The 18,156-nt window shown below is 44.1% G+C and overlaps 1 protein-coding gene across 3 annotated transcripts in view; it reads right to left on the bottom strand.

Annotated features, from left to right (window-relative positions):
- The window catches only part of ASPG (asparaginase), a 52,516-nt gene extending 50,163 nt beyond the window's left edge, over positions 1–2,353 (bottom strand). Inside the window, exon 1 of one of the 3 annotated variants that reach the window (XM_054067491.1) lies at positions 2,125–2,353. In XM_054067491.1, coding sequence (XP_053923466.1) covers positions 2,125–2,290 — 166 coding nt within the window. In that variant the 5' untranslated portion in view covers positions 2,291–2,353. The remainder of the gene's footprint in view (positions 1–2,124) is intronic. The other 2 variants (XM_054067490.1, XM_054067488.1) reach the window with 2 other exon arrangements.
- Between the last annotated feature and the right edge of the window lie 15,803 nt (positions 2,354–18,156).

Here is an 18,156-nt window from a genome sequence, read left to right as displayed (position 1 = left end):
ACCTTGCCTGAAATAAAACACTTGTAGTTCTAGGTATGCTTGTAAACAGGCACTTTCTATCCATTGATTAATAAAAGAAATGAGGATCTATTGTGTTTTCCTTTGGAGCTTGCTGCCTTTCCCATGCCCTTTCACCAGCTTCTGTCTGAACACTAAAGAGTGCCAAACATTCTGAAAGAGGTACTCTGGCTGCTCTGCTGCCAGATCTGTGTATGAAAAGCAGGTTGAAACCCTCACCAGGATGTGCAAACAATCTAACAGATATGATCCAATGATACTGACTCACTCCCTGCTTTAATGATGGGCACTTGTGAAGCAAAACGAAAAAGAAAAGACATGCAAGATGAGAAGAGGTTATGGAGCCCATTTATAAAATATTGAGACAAGACTTTAATTTATTTGCTTAAAAAAAGTGGTTGAGAAGCTGACACAATAGAAGTAGGGAATTATTTGAGTATAAACAACGCAGACAGAGGGGAAAGCCACCACATGTCATTTGAAATACACACCTCTTTTTATAACTCAAACAAATTAAACACAAAGATGACAACCAGAAAAAAAAAAAGCAGAACAATCCCTTAAAGCATCTTCCCCACAATAAGAAGGATCAGCTACACACCATCTTCTGAGAAGGAGGGATATGTATTAAATAAAAAATCTAGCCTAGGAAGCTCTGAGGTGGTTTAACTCTACAAATGAGTAGCTGTGGTGGTACTTAGGCAGGGTCTTGAAATTCTGTAGTAGGGAACAGACGTACCCACACTTCTGAACCTAGACAGACACAGGTTCTGGAAGCTTTGGGACGCTCCACTTCCTCCCAGGTCAAGGAAAAAGGAAACGTCATAGATGTTTATCAAAATGGGACTGCTTCCCTCTCTCTGCTCCTCCTGCTCTGCTACAATATCCCCTTTCCCTTTATAACAATGCTGTGAAATCCACAGCCCTGCGGGAAGTCAGATCTGGCCAAAATCCATTCTTTTCTCCAGACACATTAGTTGGCGGATGCTTCTGGCATCTTGTGCGATCTGCGCCTACTGAGTGAGGGTTTAGTGGTGCTGAGGTGCCACCCCAACCAGCTTAGGGAATGGGGTTCTGGGGCAGGTAAATTGTTAGGTTTTAGTTTCCTACCAACTGACATTTAGGGGCACCTGAAAGTATCCTGGAAATTGTCAGCTAAAATGCAGGTAGTATGCGGAGACATCTCAGAGTTCAGTTTGGATCTGAACATCTCTCAGCTGGTGGGAGAGGGGCCGGCACAACTGCCCTTTTGATCCACACAAGTCTCATCCTTTCGTGGTAAGGCAAAGCAGAACTCTTTCATGATCTCTGGGAGGAAGTCAAGAGATGGCAGGAGAGCAGTAGAAGCCTGCCCAGACGCAGGTGAGCGCAGACGCTGCATCTGATCTCAATCGCTATGTCGCTTGGCAGGACCTACGCTGCCACACTTGCATCAGCTTCATCTGTCAGGTCACCACTTGAAAACCCTTGACGTGGCCACCACCTCCAACAGCCCACGCTCTTCCCAGTGGGCATACGAGGCACGTGCTCTCCAGGCTGCCAGGGACAGTGGCCCTTTTGGGGCTAAAAAAAGAGCTGTATGACTTGTACGGTTAAGGTGGTTTCATTTTCAGCGCACGGAGGAGGGGAGGAAGGACTCACGCTTCAGGAAACACGTTGCCCTCTGCCAAAGCCTGCACTAACTCGCTGCGTGGATGGAAGGATGCCTATCAGCTAAGCCACCGAAACTGCCACCTGGAAGGACCAGAGAGAGGAAAGCATTCCCACCAGCTACGAGAGAGCAGGGGATGCTGGACCCCGGGGGGAGGCGGGACCCTGGGAGGGGGGGGATGCTACACCGCGGATCCCTGGGGGGATGCTGAACCACGGATCCTGGTGGATGCCGGACTGCGACCCTGGGGGGGGGTGTGGGGGGATGCTGGAGCCCGGGGGGAGGCGGGACCCCGGGGGGGTACGCTAGACCGCAGATCCCGGGGGGAGATGCTGGATCCACGGCTCCTGGTGGATGCCGGACCGCGACCCCAGGGGGGATGCTGGACCCCGGGGGGAGGCGGAACCCCGACCCCCGCGCCCGCGCCCCTCCTCGGGGAGCCCGCAAGGTCTCACCCTTGGCGTCCTGCACCATGCCGATGGTGCCGCCCGTGTTGATGACCAGCACCCGCGCCTCGGCGGAGGGCGGCGGGCAGCCGGGGCGCTCCGGCAGGCGGGTGCCGGACAGGGCTCTGCCCAGGGAGCGGCTCCCCGAGGTCTGCAGCCCCACCGCCCCCTCCATCCCGCTCCTACGGAACCGCTACCCCGGCCGAAGGGGAGTTGTAGGGCAGCCGTGGGGCCGCCCCTTCCCCCCCGCCCCGCAGCGCTGCCCCGGGGGCGGGGAGAGCCGCACGCCCGCCCCGCACCGGGCAGGGACCGAGCGAGGACCGGGGTCAGAGCTCGCTCAGGGGCTGCGGGGCGTTCGTGCTGCTGAAAAAGCTGCCACTAAGCCGAACGGGCTGTTGTTGGGGGAAATAAGCGGGAGGAAGACATTTTTAAAACGCGCTGGATTGGGTTATTTGACAGCAAAAACATGAATCCTGAGAGTCTGCAACTGAATCTGGTTCTCACCCAACTCACACAGACAGACCCTCCGTTCCTGCACCCCGGAGGTGTGAAGAAGGTCCAACAGCTCCAAGACATGCTGCAGTTGCCACACGTGCGCAGGGCAAACTGCAGAACCTCTGCAAGAGGTTTACAATAAGATCTCATGATGATAAATAATTGCTTCGATAAAGATCTTTCGCAGGGGAGCTAGCTTGATCCTGCTTGTGTTTGTTGGGTGAGTTTTTCTCAGTATTTCAGGTAAAAGCTAGGAAAGAGAGACAGCCCACAAGCCCGAGGAAAAGATCTTGTCGAAGGCAACAGCTAGGAGGAACGTGAGCACAAACTTGACACGAAGACTGATATCACAGTAACCCCACTAAGGAGCGCAGTAAGATTTTCTTTCTGAAATGAGCTACCAATAAGCCAAAACAAGCTGTCAGAGGAGGAAATAAGTAGGAGTAAGGCATTTTTAAAATGCACTGAATTGGCTTATTTGACAGCAAAAATATGAATGCTGAGAGTCTGCAGCTGAATGTGGTTCATAGAATCACAGAATCACTATGTTGGAAAAGACCTTTGAGATCGTCAAGCCCAACCATACCTGTCCACTGTTATCATAGAATCATAGAATCAATAGTTTGCGTTGAAAGGGACTTTAAAGATCGTCCAATTCCAACCCCCCTGCTGTGGGTAGGGACATCCCACTAAATCAGGCTGCCCAAGGCCCCATCCAACCTGGCCTTGAACACCTCCAGGGATGGAGCAGCCACAGCTTCCCTGGGCAACCTGGGCCTGTGCCTCACCATCCTCATAGTGAAGAAATTCTTCCTAATGTCCAGTCTAAATCTGCCCCTCTCCAGTTTGTACCCATTCCCCCTAGTCTTTCCACTACAAACCTTTGTAAACAGTCCCTCCCCAGCTTTCTTGTAGCCCCTTTCAGGTACTGGAAGGTCGCTATAAGGTCTCCTCAGAGCCTCCTCTTCTCCAGGCTGAACAAGCCCAACTCTCTCAGCCTGCCCTTGCATGGGAGGTGCTCCAGCTCTTGGATGGTCTTTGTGGCCCTCCTCCGGACTCACTTGAGCAGATTCATATCCTTCCTGTGCCAAGGAATCCAGAACCGAACACAGGACTCCAGGACTCCAGCTGAGTTCTCACAAGAGCAGAGTAGAGGGGGAGAATCACCTCCCTCACCCTGCTGATAACACTTCTTTGGATGCAACCCAGGATACAGTTGGCTTTCTGGGCTTTTCTGGGCAAGTGCACTTTGCTGGGTCAAAAGAGAGGGCCTACATCATCCCCTGTTTTTTTTCCAGAAGGCTTTTGTGGAAGAAGGTGGGAACTTCTGCTTACATGGCCTCTGAGGGGACCCATACCTCGCAGGAGTCTCCAAAAGCAGGCAGCCTTGTGTGGGCAGCCACCCCTGCCCTCCATCTCGGCTTCCTAATCAGGACTCTCAGTTTTCATCCAGGTTTTCTCATGAGCTTCCACCTTCAGGATGAGAATCGAGCCCTGGGCCAGACGTGGACAATGCTGCCTGCTAACAGCTGTGATACAGAACACACGGGCTGTGCTGGAAAGGTCTCCTCAGGCAAAGATGAGCACTGTGGAATAATTAACAGTCAGCAGCCTGCAAAATCACAACCCATCTAGCCTGATCTCTTAGAGAAATCCAGAATCCATATACAGCCCTCTCGTGTAGACTGTGCGGTAATATTAGCTCACAGACTCCTTTATTTGAGCACTTCTGTCCCTTTGAGGACATTCACCCTCAAGGATTGGTATGTCGTGGAGGCTGTGACCACAAAATGCTTCTTGATACAGCCAGATTCAACATAAAATTTTGAAAGATAACTTCTGTTTCTCAACAGTCTTGCCAGAAGTGCTCAGGGGAAAACAAGTTCATGGTCAACAGACATGTCCAGTAATGTGCATGATGATACCGTCTCTACCCATGTAGCTGGGACCTCTGAAAAAGAAATGAGAATAAAGAGGAAGCGGAAGCTTACAACTTCAACCTCAAAAGTTCTGAATGTTTGTTTTATCCTGATGATAATTTCTACTGATTTTGGTCATATCTACAGAAAGCTGGTTATTGCCAAGAGCTGAATAACCATGATCCTGAAATGGACTTTTTCCACGCAGTAGGGATATTTGAGAGTCTTTGCTGATGCAGAGAAGAATGTAGAGGAAACAGGTTTAAGAAATATTAACAAGGTATACACATCTACCTCATTTCAGTGCTCCAAGAGGAAGGGCAGCAGTATTACTGCCCACAGCTCTAGTGGTGGCAATGCTGTAGTAGAATTGCTAGTGTCATCAAAACAGATGAGTAATGCTGAAATTCAAGTGATGTCTTCTGGTCTTACATTACCAGCAGTTCCTCCAGTCCTTAGTACCTACAAAGCTGAACTGGTGAGAAAAGAGCTATTATTTGCAATAAATACCATAACTGAAAGAGTGGTGAATTATGAGTTAAGGGCACAGTAGACTCCTTTACATCATATTTTAGACTGCAGGCTTCATTAAGCTCCAGTTTATATTTCACATGCTTGTTACCAGTGATGTGCCAGGCGTTTCACAAACTTTCCTCCATCTTCTTCTAATGGTCTTCCTTCCTAACAGCTTCTAGACATACAAGCCCTTCTTCTACTCAAAATAGAAGCATTAAACTTCGAAACTAAATACAAATTTAGGGTTTCATGTCTAGGTAAAAACAGTTGATACATCTGGATTATAGGGGCAGTTTTGCAGGTAAAGGAGGCGGGGAGGCATGATGAAAAAGGTGATGCTATTTATTTTACAGAAAAAGCTAGAGACATGTCCCTTAGAGACTCTGAAACTTGAAGAGGTTAACTGTGGGAAGAGGGGCAGATTAAGCTCTGACATAAATAAAAAATATCTGTATTAAGACCTGTACTGGTATCTAACTCAGATACTGGCTCTACTTCTAAGAGTCATGTTTGGAAGGTATAGGGTGTTTTCTTTTGAGGATCAGGTGTGAGATCAAGTATGAGGAGGCTGGAGTTGCTTCCAAAGAAATCTGGTAAGTCTTAAGATCTGTTGTAATGAGATTTGTTATTTCCAAAATTAGCAAAGTAGCTAAAAACTAATGAGCCAGTTACTGGGGACAGCAGCTGCTCGGAAGTACAGCCAGTGTGAGCTGAGAACAAGCTGTCCCACAAGTACCTTGAGGCAAAACAAATTCCTTAAGTGCCTGAGTTACCCAGTAAGCCAAAGGGAGAATATGCTTCCTGTGTGAAAGTAGGACTTCACACAGGATATGGATATGGACTGAATTTGTACCCAGTGCTGTGACTTTTAAATAAAATTTAACTCACTTTCAAGGTAAAAATCTATATTATGGATGCCCCAAGCAATTTCTCCTACTTCCAATATCTGTGACTTAGTCTTTCAACAGAGATAAATTTAATGCACTCCATCTGAATTGTCATCTCTCTTATACTGGGTGGCCCGAAACCTGGCACAGAATTCCAGATACGGCCTCACAAGTGCCAAGTAGAGGCGAGTAATCATTCCCCTTGATCTGCTGGCTGTAATTGTCTTGCTAATACAGCCAAGCCTGTCAGCTTTCTGTTAGCTTTAATTGCTGAAAGGGCCCTTTGCTGACTCATACTGGTCTTGTCCATAGGACCCCAAAGCGCTTTTTGCACAGCTGCTACTTAATTTTTCAGTCGTCAGCCTGTACTGATTTATGCAGTTATTCTACCTCAGGGGCAGGACCACGTGTTTGGATTTGCTGAATTTTATGAGGTTCCTGTTAGCCCCTTCCTCTGGCCTGTTATGGTCCCACCTTCCATTTCAGGTTGAGCCAGTATTCTGCTTTTAGTTTGTTCCTAGAGATCTGGCAGCTCTTCTGGGTTCCTTTGAGCTTCAAGACAGCCTCCCAAGGTATCTTGCTTCCTAGATCACTGAAGAAGCCAAAGTTTGCTCCCTAAAGTCAAAGCCTTTATTCTACTCCATGTCTTCCTTGCTTCTGCATTATGAAGGGCTGTTTGTGAAAGGCGTCCTGTTTGCTTTGCACCCAGATACACCACAGAACTGCCTGACTGAAAGTAGGAAATACTTTGTAATGCCTTCTTGCTTTCTTTAGTTTCAAGAAAGCCAAGAACTGAAATCAACAGTGATTGTAGCCAACAACACAGCATCAGACTTATGTATCATGTATCTAATAAGGCTTGACTGATGTTTGATTAATGCTTAATTTTTAGTTAGTAACAGATGGATTACTTTGTAGCCACAGAATAAATCAATGCTGATTTGACACTCACCTGCTGTCTCAGAGAAATCTCCATCATGGCAGTTCTTGCTTCCCCGGTTATAACAGCGGCACCCTTTCCTGAAGGTTCCTAAGTGCTGCTCTCTCAGCCATCGCAGCCAGGACTGCCCTTGACTGTTATTCTCTGACCAGGTCCCTCTTGTTTGTAAGCGGCAGATGCAGAAGAGCATCTTCTGTATTCAGTCCGTTCAGCACCTTTATCAAAAAATTGTCCTTGATGTCCATAAAATCTCTTGGATTGCTTCTCCCTCCTCCACACTGCCCTCCCAAACACTGGTGTTGCAGAGTCCCCCGTGAGAATCAGGACCTGTGATCAAAAGATGACTTCCCCCTAGTTCAAGGGAGCTTCGCCCACCTCCTGTCCTTGATGAGGTGGCCTAGAGGAGGCACCCATCATGACACTGCCATTGCAGTCCTCACTGTGATCCTGAACAGAAAGCTCTGAAGGAAGTTCCTCTCTTTGCCCAGAAGGAACAAGGAAAATGTCTCCCATCACTGTTGCTGTTCATAAGAAACAGAAAGCAATTTGAGATGATTGTTTTACTAAGACAAAAAATAAATGGCTTAATGCAACACACAGCATAAAATATGTCTGTAAGGGTAAAGTAGGGGCTCAGTTCCCAGTTTACTATCATACCAAAACTGAATTTTCGGAAGTAAAGATCAACACAATTGCAAATAGATGGCTTTATGACATTACACATTCAATTAATTTCAGTATATAGAGCTCTTTAGAAACCAGTTTGCATGAAACATGTATTTCCCAGATGTTTTATGTATTTAAATTAGTACATTCCACCAACACATTACTAGTCATATCTCTCATAGAGCTCTCAATGGGCTTTAGCATGAACAATTGATAATTAAGAGTATTATCAAGCTATCTGAAATTTAGATGTGCTTAAGCAATGGGAAGCAAGAGTAGTGCCAGCATAAGATAATTGCCTTTTTCACTGGATAGGAATCCAAAGAATTAGTAATAATTCAGAAAAAGGATCTTGAAAAGGGGCCAACAGCATCTGTCTCATGAAAAGGACTAGTCATTTATATGGATTGGTTTAGGTGAAACAAGTAGCTGGTAGTCTTAGTCACTGCTGCTTCTCCCTCTCTCCTTTTTTTCTTCACGTCACAGCTGAACTTTGCCCTCAAGTCTGTCTCTCTAGTTAGTCACATTTTGTCCCTTAAGTCATGGTTCCCTAGGGAGCAGTGTTTGATTAAGCAGGTTGTTGGACCTCCCACTCTACCCCGGTTTCTTCATTCACATCGCGCTCGTGCAGCTGTCCAGATGGCCGAACACTGAATGGCAATCAAAATCAGTAGGGGTTAAAAAATAATTCCAGAGGAAGAAGGTTGAAGTGCAAAGTGTTTTCAACATGGGCTAGTTTTCTGAGCCACCTTAGTGCAAAGCCCCACTAATTGATATACTGGAAAATCAAAAGCGGCAAGAAGAGCAATGGAAGCAAAAGGCTGAGGGTGGGAAGGTCTGTAATCAAATCCTGTGGTGGGTGAGATGCCCTCAGAACTGTGGCCTCCATCCCAAATCAAGGGAGTCACCCGACTGAGGAAAAAGAATGGGAAAAGGAAGGTACTTCCCACAGCACAAATGCTTTTTTTTTCTCTTGCCTAATACAGCATAACAGAAGAAAGCTATTTCCCTTCACCTTGCAAAAGGCATTTGTCAAGACACAAAATCTTGTAATTTTTCAGTATTCGCTCACCTGTGACAGTGTAGAGAAGAAACTGCCCAGCTAGCAGTTTTCTACCAAGTTTTATATAAACTGTAGGCTGTTGAACAAAAACTAGTAATGTCTGAAGGCATAAATGAGTAGTAACTCCAGTCGCTGTTGTTTAACTGGGTGTGTGGACACATCCACTGCAAAACTTTCTGAGTAGACAGATATTTTTGTTCTGCTTCAGGAAACCATTTTCTTCAAAAGAATGAAAAATGTGCAGCTAATTCTTACCAGGTCATCAATTCTTAGCAGGTATCAAAGAAAATAATTCCACTTCATCAATTTATTTCTAACACAGATCTGAAAGCATTTTTAATTGTTTTCTTTTCAACAAGAAGGTTGAGAACTCAAGCTTAGAACTTTCATTTCCAAGAGGAAGTTATTCCAGAATTTCTAATGGTTCAACAAAAGGCCCAGACTATGCATTTTGAAGTGTAAGCCTGGAAGAAATGGAAGGATTTCTGAAAACTCAGCTGAAAAGGCTACATCAAAACAAGTGATTATCTGCAGGCAGAGAAGAATGATGGCTTTGGATGAGTTAACAGTTGTGTGGTCTGCAATTGTTTTGAGTTTGAAGCATGGAGTTTTGGAATCAGAACAGCAAAGTGGTATTTAAAAGAGGCATATAGTATTTAATGTTCAGTATCTGATAGCATCCCGTATGTGTGAAGGAACAGAATCATAGAATCATAGAGTAGTTAGGGTTGGAAGGGACCTTAAAGATCATCCAGTTCCAACCCCCCTGCGATGGGCAGGGACATCCCACTGGATCAGGCTGCCCAAGGCCCCATCCAACCTGGCTTTGAACACCTCCAGAGATGGGACAGCCACAACTTCCCTGGGCAACCTGTGCCAGTGCCTCACCACCCTCATGGTGAAAAAATTCTTCCTAATGTCCAGTCTAAATCTGCCCCTCTCCAGTTTATACCAGTTCCCTCTTGTCCTATCCCTACAAGCCTTTATGAATAGCCTCTCTCCAGCCTTCCCATAGCCCTTTTCAGGTACTGGAAGGTTGCTATAAGGTCTCCTCTGAGCCTTCTCTTCTCCAGGCTGAACAGGCCCAACTCTCTCAGCCTGTCCTCGTGTGGAAGGTGTTCCATACAATGACACTTACTAACTTGAAGGAGTTTCTGCCATCACAGCCAGTTTGTTTCAGGTCTCCAACAGCCAGGTACTAGCCATACAATCTTTCAACATGACATTTAGCTGCTAGGCTGGGAATTAAAAAAACAGTTTAATGACTGAATTTTCTGCTCATTGTTACAGTTGTTCTGAACATTTTGTGTCAAACTGGGTCAGAAAGACTGGGAAGTGAGTGTAAGTGAGAACTGAGTTAGAGAACCAAACAATCCCAACCCTAATAGACAGGCAAAGAACACTGCTAAAATGCAACACAAGAATCACACAGGGCTTTTTTAGCAAGTATCAGCAAATTAATAAAAAAAAGGTATTTCATGACAGTTTTCTCCCTAAAAATAAATTGTAAGCAGAGGATTTTCATGTGTTTGCATTATTTTTTTCCAGTAAGTAATACACAGTACATTGATTTGTTGTATGCAGCTTACAGGTTTGTTTTTCTTCCTGGTTGACACCATTTTAAACTAAAAAATATTTTTCAGTGTCTTTAATGAACATATCTAGCACACAAATCATCTTTATTGATCTTTAAATGATCTTTATTGATTTTCACTGTAACTGCTTTACAGTGAAAATACTTGAATATTCTCACGAACTACTTCTCACTGCTAAACTCATATAGAAGTATTTATTTTTATCAAGTCCTGTAAGATTTGCCAGTATTATCCACATTTTATAGTTGAAGAAACTGAGGTATACGTAGATAGATTATTGCCCCACAGCTAAAGTCAGACTGTTGTCTCTCAGCCCTCTGATTATGAGTAGCTGTTCACCTGAAAACAACTTCAATAATATGACAGTAGATAAAAATTAGAAGTACTATTCAAAGTGATATATTTTTGATACCAAATTGAAACAAAACTTCCTTCCCATCTGAGACTGAGTTTAAGTTTTATGTTTTCTTGTTTTCGTTTTGCATGTCCATTGCTTAACAGTAGACTATTTTAGGAAAAAAAGACCCCAAGATTTAAAGCATGTAATTATGTGCTTTCCTGTAAAGTTAAGATAATCTATGATGCTTTTTGCCTGTAAAGTTCTGTCTCAGGAGTCTCTAACCATTGCTGGGAAGCTGAGCTCCACGTCCACAAAGCAACTGTATTGCTTCTGTGTTACGTTATGAAAGCAAAACCCCCACGGTTTAAATAAGAATGACAGAAGTTTTGCAGAAATCAAAAGAAGCCAGAACTACAAACCCATACAGTCAGACCTAGCCACTAACTCAGTAATTTTCACATAACCCTTTGGTTTTGTGGTTCCCAGCAAGCTAGGTGAATACAAGGATGGAGTGCTATCTAATGCTGACATGACACTCAAATATTTGCTACCTTGAGACCTGTACTAGGACCTGTTTTGTTGTCTTGCCCACTGCAGTCTTTCCCAGAATGCAGCCCTGCATTACTTTGCTTGGTTTGGAGTGCCATGATACAGAGCTGAAGGGACTGGTGGTCCACGGAGCCAACTAACTACAGGAAGAGGTATTTTATCAGTCAAATAAAATGTTTTATTAGCACATCACAACAACAGTCCAGCCCTGTAATTTAGTGAAGGAGCTATGAAAACGAAATAATTTTACGTCCACTAATAGCTGCAAACAGATTACACTACATAACTTACAGTAAAGGCAGCAGCACTAGTTCTTCAGCATAAGTTTCAAGGTGAAGTTCGCATAAAATTACCATTCTCATTTGGTAGTGATATAGAGTTCACGAAGCATAAAAGGAGCCAGCAGGGGGAAACAGTAACTTAGGGAAGGTAATGCATTTGTAAGCCTAAGCTTTCTTTAATGAGAAACGGAAGACAGGAAGAGAATCCCATTAGTCTTGACTCTCCTTCCTACAAAGGCAAACCTAACAGCTAAGTTGCCTTGGCAATGACAGACACCTTCACAAAGGAATCACATCAGAGATCATATGTTCTTGGGGTTATGTCTGATTATTAAAAGCTTTAGTAGTTTGTGTTATTTGACTTGGAGTCAAAAAGGCTATTTTCTATAGTGATAATCATTTAAACTGGCCAAAGAACAGATACACCACATATGAAACAACTGTACCTGAAGTTGATAGTACCACTGACCCACTATGTTCTTTGCTTTTTACAGTCTAGAGAGACTTGTAACAAGATGAAGCTGAAACCGACGTTTTCACAGAATCACAAAATCACAGAATGACCTGAGTTGGAAGGGACTCACAAATCCAGCTCCTACACCTGCACAGGACAACCCCAAAATGTACACCATGTGTCTGAGTGCATTGTCCAAATGCTTTTTTAATATTGTCAGGCTTACAGGCTTAGCACCACGACTACTTCCCTTGGGAGCTGTTCCAGTGCTCCACCATCCTCTGAATGAAGAAACTTTTCCTAATATCCAACCTAAGCCTCCCCTGGCACATCTTCCTACCACTTCCTCAGATCCTATCATTGGTTACCAGAGAAAAATCAGTGCCTGCTCCTCCTCCCTTTGTGAGGAAGCATGAAAATGCTATGACGACCTTCCTCGGTCTCCCCTTCTCCAGACTAAACAGACCAAGTGACTCCAATCACACTTCATGCAGCTTTCCCTCTAGACTCTTCACCAACTTTGTGGCCTCCTCTGCACGTCCACCAGTAGCTTGATGTCCTTTTTATACTGTGGCGCCCAAAACTGCACATAGCACTTGAGGTGGGGCTGCAGCAGTGTCAATTTATGCTTTCTTCTGCAGTTGGAAAGGAAGAAAACAAAAAACCCCAAACCTAATTTTGCTTTTTTAGGAGTTAGCTAAAACGTGTTCCTCACTGGGGTAGCACCACATCTGTCTTTGGCATAAACTGTTGCTCCATAGCTCACCAGTTTTAAATGTCCTTTATAAAATGCAACATGAAGATGAGTCCTGTCATCCTATTCTTGACAGCTCAGCTTTCAACTCTATAACACACAGGCACTCTATCAATTAAGGAAAAATGTAGCAGCAGCACATCAGCAAAGACTTCAGGAGTCAGGACAGATATTTCTAGTCTGTCAGCTTCAAAACGGTAACTAAAAGTCATTAATATCTGATGGCTGCTCATGCGCTGTCAGTCAAGCACAGCCAAAGAGAAAAAGTTACACTTCACAGCACTTAAAAATATGATTTCATATGTATTGATGGATAGATTGAGAAGTAATTGCTGTGATGGCAGAAACTCCTTCCAGCTAGTGTTCTTGTATTCCTTCACACATACAGGATGATATTAGATACAGAACATTAAATACTACATCCCTTTATTAAACATCACTTTGCTGTTTTGATTCCAGAACTCAATGCTTCAAACTCAAAACAAATCTAGACCACACGACTGTTAACTCATCCAAAGCCATCGTTCTTCTCTGCCTGCAGATAATCACTTGTTTTGATGTAGCCTTTTCAGCTGAGTTTTCAGAAATCCTTCCATTTCTTCCAGGCTTACACTCCAAGACGTACATCCTGGGCCTTTTGTTGAACCATTAGAAACGCTGGAATAAGTTCTTCTTGGAAATGAAAGTCCTAAACTTGAGTTTTCAACTCTCTTAGGTAATATTCTGCTGCCTTTAGCATCATTGCAGGGAAACTGATGGGTTGCAGCTCTCTGAGCTGCCTCTTTATGCTTCTTTTTCTATTGTTAGCACCTCTTACTTATGTGCTATTTCTGTGTATTCTTTAGGCAGTTCCTCTGGGAACAGTGCCACTGGGTCTCCTGTCCTCTGCCCACCTGTTTGTGTCATGAGTCATTCCTATACACCATTTTGCAATTGAGATCACTCGTCTAATCCAGCGATGTCATTCAGGATGCTGTATTCCAGCATATGAAGTGATTGTCACGTGTATGCAGCTAATAGCACACAGTTTCGATTTTTTAAATAAAATATATTGTTATATGGAAAAGACAACTGTAAATAAACAATGGTGTATGTTTTCAAAAAATGAAAAAAAAATATCTTGCCCATTGTTCTTTTCCCAGCAATGTTTTCAAAAGCTGATTATTCTATAAAGCAGCATTTTGAAATTCTGACCGACTCCAGCAATCCTACTCAAATGGAACTTCAGGTTTGTTACGATGAAGATACGTTGTCTTCTTCCCTTCTAAATCAGAGCTTTAAATGTTTTGAATTGGGTCTCTTTGATCAGACATGTGCAAGAAAGCATTACATGACACATACGACTTTCTGTTGACAATTTTATGGTTCTTTTGGTTTGGATCCGGGACAGGCAGAAGCATATTCACCAGACAGTCATAAGTTCTTTCTGGAAGGAGTCCTGCAGAACCTAAAGGATCTTTCCTTAGAGATTAAATCTAATGATTCTTTTCATGTGATTTTCATGGGTTTTTTTACTCTGAGTAGTTCTGGAAAGAGAAAAAAGACAATTAAAAATGCTTTGAGATCTATGTTAGAAATAAATTAATGAAGTGGAATGTTTTTCTTTGTGACTATGATACATAGTAAGAATTATCTTTTGAAAAAATGGTTTTCTGGTTGTGCCCTGTGCGAGGGTAAAAGGCATCGGGCACAAACTGAAACACAGGAGGTGCCATCTGAACATTGGGAAACACTTTTTCACTCTAATGCTGACCAAGCACTGGCACACATTACCTAGAGAGCTTATGGAGTCTTCGTTCCTGGAGATAATCAAAGGCCATCTGGACAGGGACCTGAACCGCAAGAGAACATGACCTCCAGAGGTCCTTCCCACCTCTTACCTTTCTGTGATGCTGTGACAGTGAGGCATTTCCACAGACATGTCTAGACAAGGCTGAAGCCACTTCTTATCCGTTATCTGAGAAAGGAGTGCCTTTAATGGGGGAAACTGGCCCTTAAAAATGAACAGTGCTAATACCTCCATTAGTTAAGGACCAATGAAGGACTCAGACCACTTAAAGGACCAAAAGACCTCAAAATGTGCTTCTCAGTGTATTCTATGTAAATTTATGTGGCCCTGTCCACAATGAACAAGTGAATGCAGATCCCATGTTTGTGATGTGTGTTTAAGACTGTCAGTTAAGTTGTCCAGTTTGGGCTCTACAGCTCACCCCACAGTATCATGATGACCTTTCCTAGTGTTAAAATTCTGATTTATTTAACCAGCATTTACGAAGGTGATGGACTTGTCACACATGCCAATGATCTTGGCCTGCTTAAAGGAACTCATAGTGTAGTCGTCTAGAAGGTTGAAGAGGCTTAGAAACAACGGAAGCAAGCCGGAAGAATGCTTGTTTTCTCTTTTCCTTTTTGTACTTCTGGCAGACTGCTTTTACTTTAAGGCACCTAATTTATATATGCGTGTTGAAATGGGAGAGAATCTCATAGACCTGAGAGGAGATTGTGGGAAGTGCAATGGTTTTCGTTGTGCCATGGGTAATGAAGGCAGAAAATAATTTTTGAACCCAGAAGAGTGTTGAAGGCAGGGAAAAGGATGAAAAATTAAGAAAGCAGCAAGGATGTGTCCTCCTGAGCTGGTGGTTGAAGGTGAAGGGCAGGGGAAGGTAAGGAATGATCAGAGGTTGACCACCATAGCTAAGCTTCAAGGTTTTGCTTAGTGGTTTCTGTATCTGAGGGCCACCCATAAAGCACTTTGGTTGAAGTTGGCAGAGTTGCTGGGGAACAGAAAAGAATCTGCCGTGGATCTCAGGATAGAGAGAACGTTGCTAGTCGTATGGTGCCTGGGTTGCCCAGACTTCTTCTTAGCTCCGCCTTCTGTTTTTACTTCTTTTCAAAGTACTGTTGACCTAAAATTACATATCTATGAGCTATACCAGCTGATACCCCAAATACATAGAGGCTGCCAAAAGATTGGTGAAACGTTATCTCTGGCTCCTACACTGATTCTTTAAAGTGCTTGAGAGTACTTGACCTACAGTTATTTCAGTAGAATTATACTGTTATGATGAACACCTTTACACAGTGAAAGATAAAAGGATGCAATTATTAGCAATAAATAACAACTCTTGACATTTTAGTCACTCGGGCCTGCCACAAAGAATCAAGGACAGGAGTTATACCAGCCTCTAATATACCTGTAGCTGTGAAATCAAGCAATTTCAAAGCAGTATGGCCTGCCTTGTAGAAATTAGAATCATAGAATAGTTTGGGTTGGAAGGGACCTTAAAGATCATACAGTTCCTGTATGTCCTGTAATGGGCAGGGACACCTCCCACTGGATCAGGCTGCCCAAGGCCCCATCCAACCTGGCCTTGAACACCTCCAGGGATGGGGCAGCCACAGCTTCCCTGGGCAGCCTGGGCCTGTGCCTCACTGCCCTCATATTGAAGAAATTCCTCCTCATGTCTAGTCTAAATCTGACCCTCTCCAGTTTATACTCATTGCCCCTCATCCTATCACTACAAGCCTTTGTACACAGCCCCTCTCCAGCTTTCCTGTAGCCCCTTCAGGTACTGGAAGGTCGCTATAAGGTCTCCCCAGAGCCTTCTCTTCTCCAGGTTGAACAAGCCCAGGTCTCTCAGCCTGTCCTCCTGTGGCAGCTGCTTCAGCCCTTGGACCATCCTTGTAGCCCTCCTCTGGACCCGTTCCAACAACTCCGTATCCTTCTTATGTTGAGGATTCCAGAACTGGACACAATACTCCAGATGAGGTCACTCATCATTCAATCATTCAACACTGATCACAAAGCGGAGTTTAGGGGTTTCACATTTCCTTCCTTAAAAAGTGTGTTGGTACGGATGTGGGTGGTTTGAATGAGCCCCATAGATTTCCTGCTGAGATTACAGATACTCGCACAATGGCAGTCTGTGCATTCTGCAGGAAGCATGAGGGGAGAAATTAAGGTGAGTATGGATGTAAATTTAAATTATTTATTTCTAGGGAAAACAGGACTGTCCTTTTTTAGCTGTACATAATTTTAAGTGGCACAGGTCAGTCCATATTTACTTTAGAAACGTTGAGTTTTTCTAGCGCAGTTGTGCTGTTGTAGGCATCTGAACTACCTATTTCTGACGCTTACTCATGGATTTTACATGAGCTTTTGTATACAGTGCAGACACAGAGAGAGTTGACAGTTAACAGGAAAAGGAAGGCAGGAGATGGAATTTGAATAATGAAGGGAGAGAGACTTTATCCTAGGGTGACTTTATTGAGCACAATGAGTGCAGTCACAACAGGCTCTGCCTCGCTTAACCTGTGGTCAGATGTCTCAGGTTTATTTACAGTAACCACCTCATTTCCACATAACTCTGACGTGCCTGGAATGAGAACTTAGTGAGACAAAGGATTGTTCGAACAGGCTCACAGATGATGGTCCACATGAGAATAATTGCTTTGGAGAAACTGCAGAAATGCTGCTGCTTGCTACCTGAAGGCGAGACTTTAAAACTGAGATTTGTGGAGAGTTTGTATAATCTTAAGAAAGAAAAATGCCACTGTGTGCAACCAATAGTGAGATTTTAAGGGTCCTTCCCCCACCCTCAAATTTTATTTTATTGCATAATAATGAGTAAGCCTTCACTTAAATGCCGACAGGGAAAGGGCAGCCTCTCTGGATAAATTTAGAACTGTAGCTCTGGAGATGCCTGGGGTGATCCTGGAAACTACTTAACTATTTTAAGTTTTATATGAGACAGCCTATTCTTAGGGTTCTATTATCTTTTAAACAGAAGCAGCATGCCGTGCTTAGGATTGTGTACAATTGCCACTCTCCTTAAAGCGGATTAAATTGAGATGTCAGTCTACATATAAATGTCAGAAAAAGTCCACATGAATTAGGTTAAATAGCAGAATCACAGTTTAAACCAGGACACAAGTGTTAGCATAGAATGTGACAGGAGTTACACTGATTTTGGATAATAATTAGCACATTTTCAAGGTGCATGGTAGCAAAAAGATTTTTATCTACCTTAGCCTATAGAAAGGGAATAGGAAAACAAACAAAATCCCCCATGGATGTATAGTTTGAGCTAGAGTTTCCTTTCTGTGGAAGAACCTGGAGCAAAGCAGATCAAACTCCACAGAGGCTCCCTTGTGTTGAGGGAGCTCTTCCATCCTGCATGACAGGGACAGTATCCTCCCAGAGGTCCCCTTCAAAGAAGGGGAGTCACCCCCTTAGTGTCTTCACATCCCCATGATGAGGAGGTCCTGGCAGCTGTTTCTTGGTGTGGGGATGAGCCCTTGGCTCTTTCTTGAGCTGGTGGGGCACCGTGGGGCCTTCTCCAAAGGCACAGAGAGCAGAGTTTGGGTGCTGGTGCTCACTGTGGGGCTCATCATCAGACTGGTGGGTCACCATCAGCAGGCAGATTGAGGTGAGTGGGGCAGGAGGGAGCTACACACACCATGTGCCTTCCTCAAGGGTTATGGTCTTCACTCCTTCTCCCAAGCAAGTCCTTCCCTCCCAGTGAGTCACCTGAGGACAGAGAGAAGCGGGAATGCCGCATGTTTCAGGAGACAGAGGGAGG

Source organism: Cuculus canorus, chromosome 5 (assembly GCF_017976375.1).
Source record: "Cuculus canorus isolate bCucCan1 chromosome 5, bCucCan1.pri, whole genome shotgun sequence".
NCBI lineage: Eukaryota > Metazoa > Chordata > Aves > Cuculiformes > Cuculidae > Cuculus > Cuculus canorus.
This window is presented reverse-complemented; position numbering and strand designations above follow the sequence as displayed.